This window comes from Pseudonaja textilis, chromosome 18, assembly GCF_049901715.1.
Source record: "Pseudonaja textilis isolate UNSWEBS1 chromosome 18, rPseTex1.2, whole genome shotgun sequence".
Lineage (NCBI taxonomy): Eukaryota > Metazoa > Chordata > Lepidosauria > Squamata > Elapidae > Pseudonaja > Pseudonaja textilis.
In genome coordinates this window covers 3,829,513-3,847,903 of record NC_142007.1, presented here as the reverse complement: position 1 = coordinate 3,847,903, position 18,391 = coordinate 3,829,513, and the positions used below count along the sequence as shown (strand labels likewise).

The window sequence follows — 18,391 nt, the reverse complement described above, 5'->3', positions numbered from 1 at the left end:
TTTTACATCGTGCCGAGCAAAACTGGACGCAGTACTTCAAGTGTGGCCTTATAAAGGGATATTATTAACCCTTCACGTGATCTTGATTCTATTCCCTCTGTTTGTGCAGATATTGATGCCGATAAGACCGAGTTTTGGGGCAGCCTCCTAAGAAAAACCGACCTGCAGGTTAGTAATTCCAAATCGGCCCACGCATGTGACTAACGCACCAGATCAGCCATCTCTGAACATGAAAAAAAAAAAAACCACGTCAAATTCGGTGTGCTTTTATTCAGGGGAGAGGGGATTGGTGAAAGAGGACGGAGTGAAAAAAATATGTATAATACAAAGCTACACATTTTGCATTTGACACGATGGTGTGAAGGGATTTTTAAAAAACTACAACAACTGATCTATTCCAGTGTTTTGGTTTCAATGGCTCACTTCAAAGACAGAATTTTTTTTTTTCACCCTTTCTGACGAAAGAGCAAACACATTTCCACCCTCTACAGACGGTTGCAGTTCAGTCTGGGTGCAATTGAAAGAAAAGTACAGTCTTGAAATAAGAAATGCATCCCAAATGGGTCGAGGATTCCAGAGGTGTCCTTTTTTGAGGGCTGAAATGCACGACAAGGCAACAAAACGAAGAGCAGTGGCTTTTGGCTAAAATCCCATCCGGAGAGGATGGAATTAAAAATAATAATAATAATAATAATAATAATAATAACCCCAGCTAAAAGCAAGCCACAAATGCCGCAGGGAGGAAAGAGAAATTGGCTTCGGTGCGTAAGGAGATTGCGTGGTTTCATTGCATAGAATCTCGGTCAGTTCAGAAGGAGTTTAAAAAAAAAAAAAAAGACAGAAGAATTCCAGGACATCCACAGGCAACTTCCCAAGTCAGTTTCCCAGTTTCCTTCCCCGTGGAAGGAAAGGACCCTAAATTAATAACCATGCAACTTCGGTAACACAAATAATCACTAGTTCTGTTTTCTTTGTTTTAAAGGGATGGGAGGTGCACGTATCGCAAGAGTGGAGAAACCTGCGGTTGGCCGTAGCCTTCTGGATTTTTAACTCCCCGTAAACCCAGCTAGCGTGACCAACGCTAAGGGTGGGGTTGTGTTATTCTGACAACTTCAGGAAGGCCCCCTACCCCCCAAAAAAGCAGCCTTGATGGAAAGCAAGGCAGGGAGAAGACAGCGTCCTACTTTAGGGACACGCTGCCTTCGGAGGGAAGGCGTGTGGCTACCACAACGCCCGTTGGGCCCGAAACATTTGGCCTACGCAGGAATGGGGGCCGCTGCTCTTTAGATCCTAGCTAGCTTCCCTCGCATCAAGATCACAACCCCCAATTAAAAGAGAGTTGAAGACACTCTCCGACAGGGGGATTTAAAGTGGCTGGATTTCTTGGCGTGGCCTTTGGAGAGTTTTAAGGAGTGGCCTGCTTCGATTTGCATAAGGACGGGCTCGAGTTAGGACATCCACACAGGTCGCAGGTGGGAGAGAGGGAAAGTGGAGACAAGAAAGCAGAGACAAACCCCTCGTTGGGTTTGGGCCCTTCCTGAAGGATGTAGATTGTTTTTTTTTACGGAGCACCAAACTGGACGTCCAGAGAAGACAGGTAGTCCTTGACTTACGAACCGTAATTGAGCTCCAAATTCCAGTTGCTAAATGAGACGTTTGTTGAGTTTTGCCTCATTCTGTGGCATAGTAAATCGCTGCAATTGATGTTAGCAACTTGAGTGTTAAGTGAATCTGGTTTCCACACTGACTTCGCTTGCCAGAAGGTTCACACAGTCGGTAGGGACCTTGGAGGTTTTAATAGAGTAATAGAGTTGGAAGGGACCTTGGAGGTCATCTAGTCCAATCCCCCAACCAAGCAGGAGACCCTACACCACTTCAGACAAAGGGTTATCCAATCTCTTCTTAAAAGCTTCCAGTGTTGGAGCATTTACAACCTCTGGAGGCAAGTTGTTCCACTGGCTAATTGTTCTCACTGTCAGGAAATTTCTTCTTAGTTCTAGGTTGCTTCTCACCTTGGTTATTTTCCATCCGTCACTTTTATAAGGGGATCACCGCAACGGTCGTAAGTGTGAACCAGTTGCCAAGCCTCCAAATGTAATTCACGTGACCCTGGGGATGCTACAAAAGTTGTGAAAAATGGCTATAAATGTGACATCTTTCAGTGGCGTTGTAGCTTCGGTCACTAAATGAACCATTGTAAGTCAAGGACTAGCTGTGTTCCCAAGCACCCACCTTTCTTCTAGCTGCTGGCGAGCGGAGACCATGGGGTGAGCTGCTGACCCCTTAAAGAACTAAGTCCAAAGGGCTTCCAAAATGGGCCAGGCCTATCCAAGGTGGGGGTTTGGCCGCACAACGCACATACACTCACACACACTCACACACGCACACACTAAAAACTCAGGGAGCAGGCTAGGATTTTACTAAAAGAAGGGGAAACCTGGCTGGGTCCTTCTCGGGCGCGAAGAAGATTAAAAAGGGAGAATCAAACCTATCTGGATGCTCAAAAAACGGCAAGGCTGCCCTGAGCTTAAGGCCTCGGTCAAACTCTAGGAAAAATAAAGAAATTACACAACAGGAAGAAGGGAGTGTGCTTTCTAGCAGCCTACCCCGCATCTTGAGAGAAACAGCCCCCCCTCTGGAAAGCCTTTTCAATGCCATTTTGTTTCCAAAAAACGCATACACAACCTCCAAAATATGGCACTTGAGTTTCCCTTGAAGCATGGCCATTTCCTCAAAGCAGTTGGTTCCTCGCCGGCTAGGAGGCCTCAATCCCAACCATGGAAATCACAGGGTCCAGAGCAAAGAGACTTCTTGAAGATGCTTGGCCACCAGGAAAATGAAATTTGGCGTCCCATCCGGGTCGCCAGAAACATCTCTCTCTCTCTCTCTCTCTCTCTCCTAAAGCTAACCCAACGTGTTAAGAGTCCCCATTTCCCGCCGATTGGAACGAGTCCACTCGTCGCATGGAAGCCGGATGGCTCCTGTTGCCGATTCTCTACTTAGGCGCTTTCTCGGTGACTCGATGGCTGGCCTAGTATTTAACAAGTCCCGACAGCTACACGTTGCTGACCCGGGTCTCGGCGGACAGAGTCGTGCTGGTGGTAGAGGAGGCGAGCGAACGATCGCGTCGGACGTAACGAGGTTTCCGGACTGGAGCCAAAAGAGAGAGACACAGTTAGTTTCTATCCCGAGTCTCACAAAAGAGGCTTTAACATTCAGTCAAAGGATTTTGTTCAGACCTAAGCTTCCTTAGAAAGCATAAAACACAATCTTAATCCCAGGCAAAACCTCTATTATTTCCACAGCTGTGAATTACGTTCATTCACAGCCTGCCAGGTTTCACAAACAGTCTTTCAGGGGAATGTTGATAAACACCTACCTTATCGCACTTGGGATGCGGCCAGAGAATTAATTGCCAAATGCAGAGCAAGGCCAAACTTGACACAGAGTCAAACAGAACTTTTTAAAGCTTGGATCGACCAGACAAACTAATTGCTTCCTGCAAAAGCTCACATCCCATTCACTCTTCTTTGATGTCCTATGGGAGGGGGCCAATCATCTCCGAGGTGTGGCCTTACTTCTGAGTCGACCCTGCTCTCTCAATTGTTCCGGTCTTCTGGTAATCATGCGCATGCGCAGGCTGGGAACCGGCTCCAGAAGCTTCCCCGCCTAAATGGTGACTGAATCCAAAGGCAGCTGCTGACTGCCGGCCTGCCCTGGCCCCATCCCTGCCTCCTCCTCTAGGCCTTCCTCAGCCTCCAGAACCAGCCCAGGTTCCTCTCCAACCTCCTCCCTACTATCCAAATCTGCTGCCAGCTCCGTCAGCCGCCGGTGGGCCACAACAGATTTCTGTATCTTTCTCTTCCAACATCGGCTCATCCCATCACACACATACACACACTTTTTAAAGAAAAGAAAATAAAAGAAAAATTGGTTTTTTAAAAACAATATGCAAAAAGTACACACTATTTTGATTTGGGAAACAAGGGCCTCCCTAGGGGACGGTGTAAGCCTCCGATTCCACATGCTTATTAAGGCAATTTTGTTGACGAACAGGAGGTAGGGAGAAATCCCGCTGCCCCTCCCAACTGTAATTATTTTTTTCTGCTCCAGTCTCCCGCCACCCGAAACAGCGCACACATTTGCAGTCTGCAGAGACCCAAAACGAGCCACCTGGGAATTTATTCCGGCAGATTGAACTGTTGGAGGCGGCAAGGCACGCTCAAAAAATGCTTCCCTCCACCCGCCACCCCTCCAAGCATTCCTGTAAAACTCTTGCACTGCTCGGTCTGTTTTAAAAGAACCTTCACTATTTAGGGGAGTGGAAACGGGGAGAGAACCATTACGAGCGGTCGTAGTTATGCCTGGGCCAGGGGAAACAAAGAGATGCTTTTTGTTAGGAAGAGATTTCTTGGGATAATTTTTTTTTTCTTTAAATCTTCCTTTTCTGGATACAACTCAAGGACTTATTCATGCTGAAAGAAGTCCTTGCTACCGAGGGCATCCGGAGAAAGCATTTTGCACACGCAAGAGATGGAAGAGAGAAAAAAAAAAAAGAAATCCTTACTTGAAGAAGGTGGAGATAACATGGATGCCTATAAAGGAAAGAAAAAATCAAGATGAAGTTTGGAAATGAGTCAGCCTTTCATTAGGATAACCCTCCCCCCCTCCCGTGTCCCCGTTTTCCCGGAAAATTGCCGATTCTACCCGTAATTGGGGGAAAAAAGGGGATCGATGGTGATCTCATCCCGTAATTTCTTACTGGGAATTGTATTATCAAGACCGGTGTTGTTCAAATGTGCCCACCTGGAAGGTGTGCGGACTTCAACTTCCCAGAATTCCCCAGGCATTCTGGCTGGGGAATTCTGGGCATTAAAATCCATGCAATTTAAATGCGCAGGTTTGAAAAACACCGGTGCGGGCATTTCAATTCTGCTGTGTCTTCTTGGATTGCAAAAGCACCACCCTCTAAGAAAAAAAAAACCACAAGTTTGCTAACAGATCGGAGGAAGGAGACATCTAGGACCTTCCCGCCAGTGGCAGCTTCCACACCCATCATCCTCAGCCGCTTCCTTGTAAGGCTTTTTGCAAGTTCCTGGAAAACCCCCAAAGGTGGATCCGTACTTACTGATTCAGCAGACTGTACAATGGACCCTGGGAAACACAGAAAGGGATGAAAAAAAATAAAATAAATAAAAGATGGTTTGAGAAGTCTTGTTTCAATTACGCGCACCGACAGCAAAAGGCTGCTTTCCCTACCCAAGTGAAATGCCAAGGAGAGGAATCTTAAATTCTTCCAACCACCCAAAGGTGATTTTATTCCCCCCCTGGGGGGTTGGAATAACAGAATAGCATAGTTGGAGGGGAGCTTGAAGGCCTTCTAGTCCACCCCCCTGCTCTAGCAGGGGACCCTATACCATAAGGAACCTCTGTGGCGCAGTGGTGAGAGTGCTGTACTGCAAGCTACTTCTGCTGCAGCCATCTGCCTACAATTTGGCAGTTCAAATCCCACCAGGCTCAAGGTGGACTCAGCCTTCTGTCCTTCCGAGGTGGGTCAAATGAGGACCCAGATTGTTGGGGGCAAGAGGCTGACTCTGTACACCGCTTAGGGAGGGCTGGAAAGCACTATAAAGCGGTATATAAGTCTAAGGGCTATTGCTATTTCAGACCAACGCCTCTCCAATCTCTTCTTAAAAGCCTCCATTGATGGAGCACCCACAACTTCTGGAGACTAATTATTCCACTGATTAATTGTTCTAACTGTCAGGAAATTCCTCCTTAGTTCTACGTTGCTTCTCTCCTTGGTTAGTTTCCACCCATTGCCTCTTTGTCCTGCCTTTTGGTGCTTTGGAGAAGAGCTGGACTCCCTCTTCTTTGGGGCAGCCCCTCAAATATTGGAACACTGTTCTCATGTCATGTCCTTCTATTCCTAAGACTAGACATACCCAATTCCTGCAACCTTTCTTCGTATGTTTTAGCCTCCCGCCCCGCTAATCATCGTCTCTGCGACAGCCGGCAGACAAACCTACCTTTGCTTCTTCGATAGAAGAGATTGGGGAGTTTATTGGCACGTTTGAGGTAGAAGAAGAATGCAACACAGAGGATGAGGAAGAGGCTGATGACAAAGGTGCCAAAAATTAGGGAAGCCGCGACTTCAGGGCCTCCTAGATGAAGCCAAAACAAAACGGAGAAGCATCTCACAAAGGGAACGTCCTTTTTTTTCCTAACTTTGCAAATTAATCCTTAGATTGGCAGGCAAGGGTCTTGCCAACCGCCTCTTCGGCCTGACTCACCTACACCGAGGGTCTCTGGAGTTAGGGTGGTTATGTTGATTAGAGAGTTCAGTTCTCCGGCTGCATCTAGAAAAAAAGCCATACATTTGGAGAAGAGAGAAAGAAAGAATGTCCAAAAGTGTTCTGACCAAGTCTTATGGAGACACTAACAAACACATGTTAGTACACCAATACAAACATAGTTGCTTCCTGCAAAGATCCCTGTCCCTTTGCTCCTCCTTTATATGTTATGGGAAGGCCAATCACCTCCAAGCCATACTCCTGAGTTGCCTATTTTGTCTTAAATGCTCTTGCCTTCTGGCAGCTCTGCGCATACGCGCACTGGGAACAGGCTCCCCTTGTTCCTCTGCCTCGCTGCTGCCAGATTCTGGAGGCTCCAGAGTCTGCACATAACTCCCAGATGGCTCTGGTCCCATCTCTGTGTCGGACACAGATTCCCTCATCCGAGCCCTCCCCAGACTCCCGGACTGAACCATGTTCCTCCACACTGTCTGACTCTGCTGCCTTCTCCACAGGCTGCCGGCGGACCACAACAAAAAGAGAAGAATTATTTACAAGTCTTATTTTCGGAGGACTAGAATCTTGGGCTGTTTTTCACCCCAGCATCCTGAACCTTCAAATGCCTCTCTCCCGCCCTCTGCTGGGCTGAGAGGGGAAAAGCAGTGAGAGCGTGATTATCTCTGCCCCAAAGGCGAGGACCAGAAGAGCATCCGCCACTCACCGTTTTGACAGTCTGTCAGGTTGTATGCTGGAGCCGCAGGGAGGGTCTCGTTCTCACATTTCACGCAGCTGCTGCTGCCGTCTTCGTTCCACCGCCTGTAGCAGCCTGTGTGGTGTGAAGGGTGAGGGAAGGGAACGGAAGGGAAGGAAGGAAGGAAGGAAATGAATTTGAAATAAGGAAGAACATAGGAAGGAAGGAAGGAAGGAAGGAAGGAAGGAAGGAAGGAAGGAAGGAAGGAAGGAAGGAAGATGAATTTGAAATAAGGAAGAACAGATAGAGGAAGGAAGGAAAGGAAGGAAGGACGGAAGGAAAACATGAATTAGAAATACAGAAGGACGGATAGAAGGCAGGAAGGAAATGAATTAGAAATACAGAAGGACAGATAGAGGAAGGAAGGAAGGAAGGAAGGAAGGAAGGAAGGAAGGAAGATGAATTTGAAATAAGGAAGAACAGATAGAGGAAGGAAGGAAAGGACGGAAGGACGGAAGGAAAACATGAATTAGAAATACAGAAGGACGGATAGAAGGCAGGAAGGAAATGAATTAGAAATACAGAAGGACAGATAGAGGAAGGAAGGAAGGAAGGAAGGAAGGAAGGAAGGAAGGAAGGAAGGAAGGAAGGAAGGAAGAAAGGAAGGAAGGAAGGAAGGAAGATGAATTTGAAATAAGGAAGAACAGATAGAGGAAGGAAGGGAAGGACGGAAGGAAAACATGAATTAGAAATACAGAAGGACGGATAGAAGGCAGGAAGGAAATGAATTAGAAATACAGAAGGACAGATAGAGGAAGGAAGGAAGGAAGGAAGGAAGGAAGGAAGGAAGGAAGGAAGGAAGGAAGGAAGGAAGGAAGGAAGATGAATTTGAAATAAGGAAGAACAGATAGAGGAAGGAAGGAAAGGAAGGAAGGACGGAAGGAAAACATGAATTAGACATACAGAAGGACGGATAGAAGGCAGGAAGGAAATGAATTAGAAATACAGAAGGACAGATAGAGGAAGGAAGGAAGGAAGGAAGGAAGGAAGGAAGGAAGGAAGGAAGGACGACTCCTGGACTGGCCCATGTTCTTCCCCACTGTCCGACTCTGTTGCTGTCTCCACGGGCTGCCAGTGGACGACAACAGCCCCAACCACACTAACTGCCTACCTGGAGTGCACTGGCTGTTGGAGAGGCAGGTGCTGTTAGCTTCCATTGCATCGACGCAGCATTCTGCATCCGATTCCTAGCATAAGGAAAGAGAGAAAAAAACAAAACCATTTTTTTTCCAAAGTTTGTTTGCTTAGAACCAACCCTGTCTGGTAATCTCTTGCTCCTATCTTGGGCTGCCGGAAGGTTTTAATTGTGGCCTAAAAGACGATGCTAGCTAAAAATTAGTTAAACTTAATTTGGGTTATCCTGAACTCATTTAGATACAGGAGAAAAGAAGCATCTAAGGTTTTTTTTTTTTTAAAAAAAATGGGGAAACCAGCAAGTAAACACGACTTGGATGCTTCTGAATCTGGGAGCTAAAACCCCTCACTAGTTTTCTCCAATTATTCACTGTAGCCAAAAAGCACCGCTGTCAGAAACCTCTTTAAAATGGTCATCCTGAATTGCAATCTTTCAAATCTTTGAGCTGGGGAGTTCAAAGGTTGTTGAGCCGGCTGGAGCTCATATTTGGAGACGAATGAATCAATGAATGAATCAATCAATGAATAGATGAATGGATGCATTAATGGATGGATGGATGGATGACTGGGGCAGAAGGAGAAAAAAAAAATTAGTTCTCCCAGGCCAGGAACTTCTGACCAGGAAAGAAATCTTTTCTTGCCTTTCTAGATTAAAAAAAAAAAAACGAGAACTGGTTTTGTTCAGAGCAGACTGTAAGTTACAGGCTTTGGGAATTGGTTCTTCGAACAGAAATTTGGAGATGCTTTAAATCACGGTTAATACAGTGAATCACCTACAAGCAGGTGGAAGGGACGAAAAGTAAGAACGTATAGTTCAGCCTTTGTAAATCATACTGGGAGGGATTAAGGCAGGCTTCGTCCGTGTGGAACCGTGTTTCTTAACTTTGGGGACTGGAAGGTCTGTGGACTTCAACTCCCAGAATTCCCCAGCCAGCATTCACAGAAAACGGGAGGGGGAGTGGATTTTTTTTTTTAAAAAAAACACCAGCTTCCTCATTCACAAATCCAGGCTGATCCGATCTACAGACTAATATCATTTGGAGCGATCAGTAATCACAACTGGAAATCAGGATTAAGACGCTGCGGCCTTCCACTCGCTGGAAGGAACAGATGGCTTCCGGGACTGAACCTCCCTCGTAGCATCCTCAGAGTAAGGAAAAGTTAGACCTAATGTGGCTTGTTAGAGCCATAGCTTACCCAAGGAGGAGAGCCGTCAATCAACTCGCAAGCCGATGAGCCGGCAGTGATTATGCTACTGATCAAATTCCTGTCACGGGGTTTGGTGTGGTGGCTTAATCTGAGCTTCTCTCTTTTATTTTTAATCTCTTTCCTTTTTATTTTCGATTTTGGCCAATGGCCACAAACCCTACCTACCAAGCTGTCAGTGGATTTGCTGGTGACTTCTGCTCCCAGCACGGTTAGAAGGAAGACACAGGGCACCGCCATGTCGGAGATGGAGCACAACCTACGAAGAAAATAAATATCTTTATTCTCTATATATGAAAGGCGAAATGCTACTCACGCATCATCCCTAAACCTCCAGAACCGTAAAGCCTACAAACTTGAAATTTGGCACATATGTTCCTCTTGGCTTCTAGGGGCTCACTAAGAAAGGATTCTTCAAAATGACCATCAGAGCATTTAGAGTATTTCCTGTATTATTATTATTAACACGCTCTGATGGTAAGGAGTTCTACTCCCCCTCCCCACCTGAAAAGAAATCTCTTCCAAATGCAAAACACAGAGGAGTTTCAGTTTTAGTTTCAGAGCACCAAGCAGCTTTAGTACAGAACAGTTGAACTAAGCCATGGCCAGGCTCCTTGCTGTCTCCTTCTCGCTCACACAGCAAATACTGCTTCAGTTTCCAAACAGTCCTCAACTCTCTCACATATACCAACAGGACGCTAGCCTGACGAATATCTATGGATGCTGGTAGGCAGAGGCAGAATTTAAACATAAGGGGGGGTGGGGATTTACTTTTTACCAATTTTGTATGAATCAATCTTGGTCAAATCCCAAGGAAGCAAAACTTCCAGGTGAGATTTAAACCTAAGTTTTACGAAAAGCAATTTTGAGAGGGCTGAAAAACCCTGGGTAGTGCGGCCAAGCCGAGGGTTTGCAAACAGCCACAAGCCAAACCGGGGTAGAGAATTATATAGATGAACAGAGTTGAAAGGGACCTTGTAGGTCATCTAGCCCAACTCCCCGCCCAAGTATTTCTGACAGTTGGCAGCCCAATCATTTCCACCCTTCTCCTGCGTTAGCAACCCAAAGGGATGCGAAATGAGATACGTCTTATAAACTCCGAGAACGATAATAACTTTTATGAAGCCATTCGTGAGGCTGTATTAAGTTCTAATTTGGTATGCACAATTGGGAGAACACTCCAGCAAACATAAAAGGCAATTTTGATCAAATTAAAAAGAAGGAGGGCGGGCGGGCGGCAAAAAAAAGAAAGAAATAATAATAATAAAGCTAAAAGGAATCCAATGAAGTACACAGAACAAATTGGCTTTTTGATAAGCCCAAATTGGAAAAAAAAAGGACGCGCCTCCTTCAAGTGGTAATTGAACCTCCTTTTCGCTCCCAGCCTTAGAAAATGAAGCATCTTTTAATCTCTTAAAAAAATAATAATAATAAAATACTAAATACAGCTTGAAAAGCACAGAGAGTAGGAATGAAAGCTTTTCACATCCGTCGGTTTTAACCCAAGCCGAGCTTTCGTTGTTTATTCCCGAGAATTTATCGCATCGGATACCAAGCGAACATATTAAAGGAGAGCGAAGAACTGATAGAAATTACACCATTTCCTCTGTCACATCAGAGACACATCAAAGCTTTGCGGGTCTGTGAAAATGGCAAGGCCTCCTCTTAATCTGGCCTATCAAACTGAGAGGCATACAAATTTTCATTTTACAAGCCTTCCTTTCCTATAAGAAAAGGGTTCTTGATGCAACCCATTGCATTCCTAGGATCAGAGAGCCACTAGCTCAGATCAGCCTTACATCTGATCATGATATGTAGGTTTAAATAGACGAGCATCTCTGTTCTAGGATTCAACTGCCCACATCTTGCAGATGGGGTGATTATTATTATTATTTTTTGCAAAGCGGAGGCTTGGTCTGCTTTTGAGCTCACCCCCTTTTCTGCGGAGACCTGGGTCCAAATTAAGTTACCCTTACTTGGGAAGCCAACAAAGAATAGAATCCAACCAGGAAGAGTTTATGGGTCGTCCTTATGAAAGACAAACGGGCAAGAGAATGAACTAAGAGGGACTGAATGATCCCCAATTTTTAAACTTCAGCAGCTCCAGTGTAGAGTTGTAATTGCAGGAATGTTCCAATCTCGGACGGCAAATCTCAGATAAAGAATGTTTCCAAGCAAATACAACTCAGGTAAACAAAGTCACTAACCTAAAGGAGGATTAGAGAGAGGAAGTAAACATATGTTAGACTTTAACTAGAGATAATTACTGTGCTAAACAGTAATGAAAGTTAAGCAGTAACCAAAGTTAACCAGTGATGGAGGATAACTAGAAAGGTGTATAAATGCGAGACTAGACTCCAATAAAGATCATCATGATTTAGTTGTTCATGATCAAACAACTCGACTGCCCCGTCATTACAACACTCCGGTAAGGGGGGCAATGCTACTACCCTTGAACTGCATTGACACAATCCCCATCGGTCAATTACAAAAGGCAGCTTTGCTTGGAACCGCATTGACACAATCCCCATCGGTCAATTACAAAAAGGCAGCTTTGACTCAGAACAGCTTACATCCTGTGATGAAACTTTTAACCCACATCAAACCCCCGCACCTGCGTATTCCAGGTCCTTGGCAAGGACTCGATAGATGGCTAAAAAAGGCCAGATCCAGTCTGAACTTCTGGCTCGAGCGTGCGACCAACCATCATCCTAATAACACCCCTCTACCTAGAATCCATGGAAATCGGGGAGGTTGGTTAACATGAGCAGAGATTGGCGATTTCTCTGTCACTTTGATCATTATTGGCTTTCTACGCCTCCTTGGTCTTCAAGGAGCTATAGAAGAACCGGGTGGGGCTGCGTGTGGGAATATCAAGTGGGGGAGAGTTCCTAAGACCCTTCCTGCCTTTCTTCCTCAGCAGATGATCCAGGCTTCCTTGCCATAGCTACATAAAGATATACTGCATATTGATGTATTTATAATCCAATAGCAACTTCCTAATTACCTAATGATTATATGTTTTCTTGGAAAAGGGTGATGCAGGAGAACTCCAATCTTCTCTAAGGGCACCACCTGGACTAAAGGCTGGGGGGAAGATAACCCTTCCTGGTCGAGCAGGTACTCACCTGTCGAACATCTTAGTATCTTCAGTTAAATTGGGACAGGTAAGTGATCCTAAACATTTATTTATTTCCCACCTCTTCAGATTCTGGAATTAGGTCAGTATTTCTCAACTTTAAGAGCTGTGGACTTCCAACTCCCAGAACTGGCTGGGGAATTCTGGGAGCTGAAATCCACACCTCTTCAAAGTTGCCAGGGTTGACAAACACTGTACTACATAATGGCATCGCTGCGAACATCTGGGTTTTGTCAATATTGGGCAGGAGGGAAAAAAATAATAATAATCTTCATGCCTTCCAGCTAGCCAAAAATCATTAAACGGAGGCTCTGGCTGATGAATCCTTCTCCAAATCTGGAACGTAAACCAGCCAGCTATGACGGTCTCATCTGGGGGCAAGGTGGTTTATTTGGAAACCTGGGTTTCTTCTTAAACCAGCCAGGCTTGGCTGAAAAAAAAAATGAGAAAGGCCGTCTCAAGGGAATTGGCAACCTACCCTGTCTTATCCATCTCGCACGAGCGGCTGTTAACACGGTGCCAAAAATGGATCTCTCACCTCCGTCTGGTTTGGAAAAGAAGAAAAACTCGTAGGAAGGATGCGGGGCTTAGAGAGACGGGTCACCTCCCTACCTGCCCCGCTCTTTTGATCATGTCCTTATTAGCCAGACAAGAATTATTTATGGGGCGATTTTTCTCCGCTGCCACAAATTTGTAAAAGAGAGGCTCCGAGAACCGTTTGCTACTCTTGGCTGCTGGGCCGGCATTTATCTGCCTTTACGGGGCACGAGAATTGATCTGTCTCCTTTCAAGATTGAGCTGCTGATGTTTTTTATCCTGGCTAAGCCTATATTTCTCTCGCGCCTTCGAGGAGACGGATCCGCTTGGCAGAATGGCTGCCCGGCGCAGAGCTGAGCTGAAATGGAAGGCTTTCGATTAACAGAGTTGGAAGGGACCTTGTAGGGACATCTAATCCCTACGGATCGGGATAGGGGCAGCGGGTTGGACTAGAAGACCTCCAAGGGTCCCTTCCAACTCTGTTATTCTGTCTAGTCCAAGGCAGAGCACCAGATTTTAACAAAGCTGTGCCTGGTATCTGGCTTGCCTCTAGCCAGTTTCAGGAAGATAACAGGATATGGAGAAACGAAAAGAGAGCGCGGTTTGGATCCCAAACAGTCCTCTTAACGTATAAATTTATAAATTAGACCGTTCGCATCGATCCTTTTCTCTTTTTAATAGTCCCAAGAACCAAGTGAATTGGCCACGAAAATGGGAAAATTATGCCCACTGAGTTTTCACAAAGGGCCTCGCAGCTCCTGCCTCCACACTTCTCCCCCCCCCATAGCAAATCCCCCCCATTGTGCTTAACATTCTCTGGCGCAGCCACTCAGCCGAGCTGCTGCACCCGATCAGGGGTGAAGATTTCTAATACTTTAATAGCTAAGCTGATTAAAGAGGCAAGGCGATCAAAGCAGGCTATTGCTCGTCAATTAAAAAAAACACACACACTGGCAGCAACTCGGCTTCTATAAAATAAGCTTTTCCAGACGTGTGTTAAAAACTCAGGCCGGAGCAGGAAGCGAATCTTTCCAAAGGGTCCAGACATGCGCGGTTCTCCAACCAGACAACTGGTGTCAAAACTGTGGTTGGCACGGCATGTGTTGGTGTAGCACAGGGAAGGAGAATAACTACTTGGGCAGGCTATTTGTTCTTTACTGGTGCGTGTGTATGTGTGTGTGTGTGTGTGAGGCCAGACTGGACCCTGGAATTGCTGCTCCCTCCTTCACTTCCTTTCCTCTGTCGCCTTCTGCGCGTTCTCAGAGTCACTCTTCCCACTCCAAGGCTTACATCCCCCACGAATGAGGTGGGTGCATCCTTCCGCTCTTCCTCCTCACCCGCCCCCAATCAATGAGACTCACTTCTCTTGAGTTTTTTTGACCGCCACCGAAAAGGAAATCTTTTCACTCCAACAAGCGGGAACATCAAAGCCGCTGCTTCAAAACGCACGCCGGAAAAAAAGCTCCTTTGTCATCGCACCTCGCAAAACTCGAGGGCGAGGGAATTAATCAGAGGAAATAATATAAACTGATTAAATGTATACATTTAATTTGGAATATAAATGAGGATCATTAGCAGCAGGGCCCAGGAAGGAAGGCACGGCCCAGAAGCTGCGTCATTCAACAGCCTTTCCTGCCCCCTGAATCTTTAAAAGGCACGAAACCAACCTGTTCCCCCCACAATCTTTCAATTGTCTAGCAAAAGTTGTCAAAGTCACAGGTAATCTCTCTGGGCCATGGCTGTTCTTCTTTCCTTCCTTCCTTCATGACCCGAGGGCCAGACTGGATGCAACCAATTGGAAAGTTTGCAAAAGCTTGCAAACGCCAAGTCTCCCCGCTTTGCCAAATTCCTAGGTAGCAGAGCGTTAATCAGGGACGATCTGATAGCCGGCATGTAGGGCTAGAAAAATTATTCTCATAGCACCCATGGGGTGATAAAACAGCCGAGGAAAGAAAGAAAGAAAGAAAGAAAGAAAGAAAGAAAGAAAGAAAGAAAGAAAGAAAGAAAGAGAAAGAAACCAGTTCCATTTTATTAAAAATTAACAAAATCTCAAAGAGGGGAAGCAGCTTATTGGTACCTTGGAAACTTCAACCACATGTTAGAATTGGAGGCTGGTTGGAGATGTCCTTTCTCTTACAACGTTTGGCCAGACTTCCAGAACCTGCCGAGCTGGTTACCCTGCCCGGTTTTTGACTCATCACTTTCCTTGAGTCATTCCAGGAACGAGTTCAAAGGACACCGAGAGAATTTCGCTCTTTTTCGCCCTCCAAGACACCCAAAGGCTGCACGAGCTTCCATTAAATAAGAGAGGATTTTCCCAAGCAATCTAGAGACGCGATAAAGGCCCTTGCTACAGAAATGTACCCTGGGTTTTATCCCCCCGGGTTTTTTTGCTAGGGGTGACGTGATGGCAGTACCCCAGTATTTGAGGGGCTGCCCCAAAGAAGAGGGGGGTCAACTTATCTTCAAGAGTATCAGAAGGCAGGACAAGAAGCGATGGATGGAAACTGATCCAGGAGAGAAGCAACCTGGAGAAACTTCCTAACAGGGAGAGCAGTGGAACAGCTTTGCCCCCAGAAGTTGTGGGTGCTTCATCACTGGAGGTTCTGAAATGGTATCGGGTCTCCCAGCTTGAGGAGGGGGTTGGACTAGATGACCTACAAGGTCCCTTCCAGCTCTGTTCTGATTCTTGATTCTTCTAGTTTGCCAATTCCACAATTTTTTCCCTCTCTTGAGGACACCAAACAGCATTCTTTTGACCAATTCAGGAATTTCATTCCCTGAAGGAAAAAATCCATTTTAGCTGGAAATTCTAAAGGGGAGCCCAAAACAGAGGATTTTAGCAGTCGGTTGGAAAGTCTCTCTCTCTCTCTCTCTTTTTTTTTTTTACAGAATAGTACTTCATCTTTATTTGGTGTACTAAAGGATACGTTAGCGCTCTTTTTTGACAATTAGAAATGTCACACTGGAGGCAAGCAAAGTTGTGACCAGCTACCTTGAGATCCTGTGTTGTTCTACCCAGCATTTGCTCCGTCTGGTTCTCATGAAGGCAGGGAAGGAGGAGGAAGGCCTAAAAACTACAGGTTTACGCCCTCCCCAAAGCGAAATCAATGGGGAAAACTGTTCCTTGAGCAGGCGCGCCAGAGAAAAGGCACTGCCTGATTGTTTTCTTAGAAGACAAAAGCGGTTTAAGAAGCCACCACCCTAACTTACAGGAAGTCTGGTGGCATCTCCTTTAAGGTGGCCTTTGGCCACATAAGGGAAAGGAAGTGTAACTTTGCACGCTTAGGATGCCAGTTGCATTTTTGGGGGGAATTTTTCATGTTTTTTTTTGCCGCTGATTAGCTAGTTCTTTTGTGTACCTGCTGCAAAGGTCACTCGTTCTCTGGCGGCAACTTCCTATTTCTGCTTTTTTTCAGCCCAGATCAAGTTTTAGAGCAGCTCAGATGGCTGTGAGTAGGGGGATCTGCACCCTGACGACAAAGACCACCTCCTCCTCCTCCTCCCCTATAAAAAGGAACTAAAAATTGGGAGCCCGAATTAAAAATCGCCAAGGATTTTTAAAAGACAACCAAGAGCCGAATTTCCAAGTGACCATCAGAAGCATAAAATTACACGTAAAATTACAACTCCCAGGTCAGCCTGGCTGGGAGCGATGGGAAACGTACTTCTGGTCAGGCCTGAATGGGAAAGCAGAGGAGGGCGGCCCAAGGCGTGCTGATAGGGGATGATGGGCAGAGTGGTCTAAGAAAGCAGCGCGATGAGTTGGTGTGGGGAATGATGGGTATTGCATTCCCCCAGATCTGGAAGGCACTGCATCTGCTGGAAGGAGAGGATGGGTATGGTAGTCCCGCTGATCTAGAAGGCACGGCATTGGGAAAGGCGGGCAGGGGAGGATGGGTGCTAAGCTTTAAATGGACCAAGCTGGCAGGGGAGGATGGGTACTGATTCCTACGCATGTGCAAAGCCTTGCATAAGCACGATTTCTGCACGCCTGTTGGCGGGGATCAGGAGCCCCATCACCCTGGAGGGGGGCAGGGGATGCTGGGTGCTGCAATCCCGCGCCTTGCAGGCGAAACGGACATGCCATCCCACCTCGGGGGGGTACCCAAGGCCAGAGCTGGACACCTGTCCCCATAAGCCACCTCAAGAACCCGAGATCGCCCGCGATGTCGCCCCCCCCAAAGGGCGGGGCCGCCGCTAACCCCGCCCACCGCGCCTCCCCCCCCCTCGCGGTCTCACCTGAGCGCGCGGGCGCAGGAGCAGCCGTTGGCCGCGGCCGCCAACCGCGCCACCGGCTCCCGTTCGTACCCCCCGCCCTGAGACGGTGGCCCTACCTCGCGTCCGCCCGCTCTTCCCTGGGATTTGTAGTTCCGCCGGCCCCGCCGCGGCCCGCCCGCGCATCGGGCAGGAAACTACGCTTCCCGTCGACCCCCGCGGCGGCGCCTCTCACCTCGCCCAGGTAGACGCCGTCCCGCCTGGCCCCGCGTCTCTCGTCCCCCCGCGGCGCCTCTCGGGAAATGTAGTTCCGAGTTGGGACGCCATGCTGAGAGGGTTAGGCCGCGGAGACTACAAGAACCAGAGATCCGCCCGGGCGGGGGAGGCCATCTTGAGGTTGCTAGGAGACCAGACGCCTCTAGTTGAGGCAAAGGGTTCAGGTGAGAGAAAGAGGGGGAAGGGGTTATGTGTGTTTTGGGGGGTTGGGGGGCAATTTTTGTGCCTCATAAATTCACCTCAGCTTTAAATCACAATATAATTTAAAAGCTCTGGGACCTGTGCCAATTTAAACATCTCCCAAAAGTAGGCGAGGAACAATATACCTGCACACCTGTAACCCTCATCCTTTACCTGAGGCCACTCCAATTTTAGGCCACAATTTCCCCAAAATTCTGTCAGAAAATGAGGCAATATGGATTCTGCCCTCCCCATGTGCAAAAGAATGGCATCCTATGATAAGCTTTCATGGTTTAGCAGGCAATTATATTTTTATTTTTTAAAGCCGAGCCATTCCCCCAAAAAAAAATTTCCTCCTCAGAAAGCAGAAAAAAATTTTTGTGGTCCCCACCAATATATAAAATTGGTATATACTAAAATTATATAAAAAATCCATGGCCCAATATAATTTTATTTATGATTTTTCCTTTAACATCCATAAATACCTGGTAGACAGTGTATGTCTGGGTCAATATACTTTACATACGATTCTAATGATATTATTATTTAGATATACATAATTGTAATTTTTCAACTTCTAATATTATTATACAATATTATATATACTGAAATATAACAGAACATATTATAATTACTATATATACACAAACGTTAGCA

The 18,391-nt window shown here is 46.4% G+C and overlaps 1 protein-coding gene across 5 annotated transcripts; it reads right to left on the bottom strand.

The window, feature by feature from the left end:
- Window positions 1-250: 250 nt before the first annotated feature.
- On the bottom strand, window positions 251-17,546 carry C18H1orf159 (chromosome 18 C1orf159 homolog). Of its 5 annotated transcripts, none has more exons than XM_087914908.1 (9): window positions 17,514-17,546; window positions 9,553-9,643; window positions 8,156-8,231; window positions 7,015-7,119; window positions 6,294-6,359; window positions 6,030-6,164; window positions 5,129-5,154; window positions 4,568-4,595; window positions 251-3,150 (listed from the first exon to the last, which is right to left on the bottom strand). In XM_087914908.1, the coding sequence occupies exons 2-9, from the start codon at window positions 9,622-9,624 to the stop codon at window positions 3,056-3,058; spliced, it is 603 nt and encodes a 200-aa protein (XP_087771034.1). In that variant the 5' UTR covers window positions 9,625-9,643; window positions 17,514-17,546; the 3' UTR covers window positions 251-3,055. The 5 variants fall into 5 exon arrangements, with proteins under 5 accessions (XP_087771034.1, XP_087771033.1, XP_026571512.1 ...); XM_087914907.1 differs by lacking the exon at window positions 17,514-17,546 and adding an exon at window positions 17,398-17,507; XM_026715727.2 differs by lacking the exon at window positions 17,514-17,546 and adding an exon at window positions 17,303-17,404.
- Window positions 17,547-18,391: the final 845 nt, after the last annotated feature.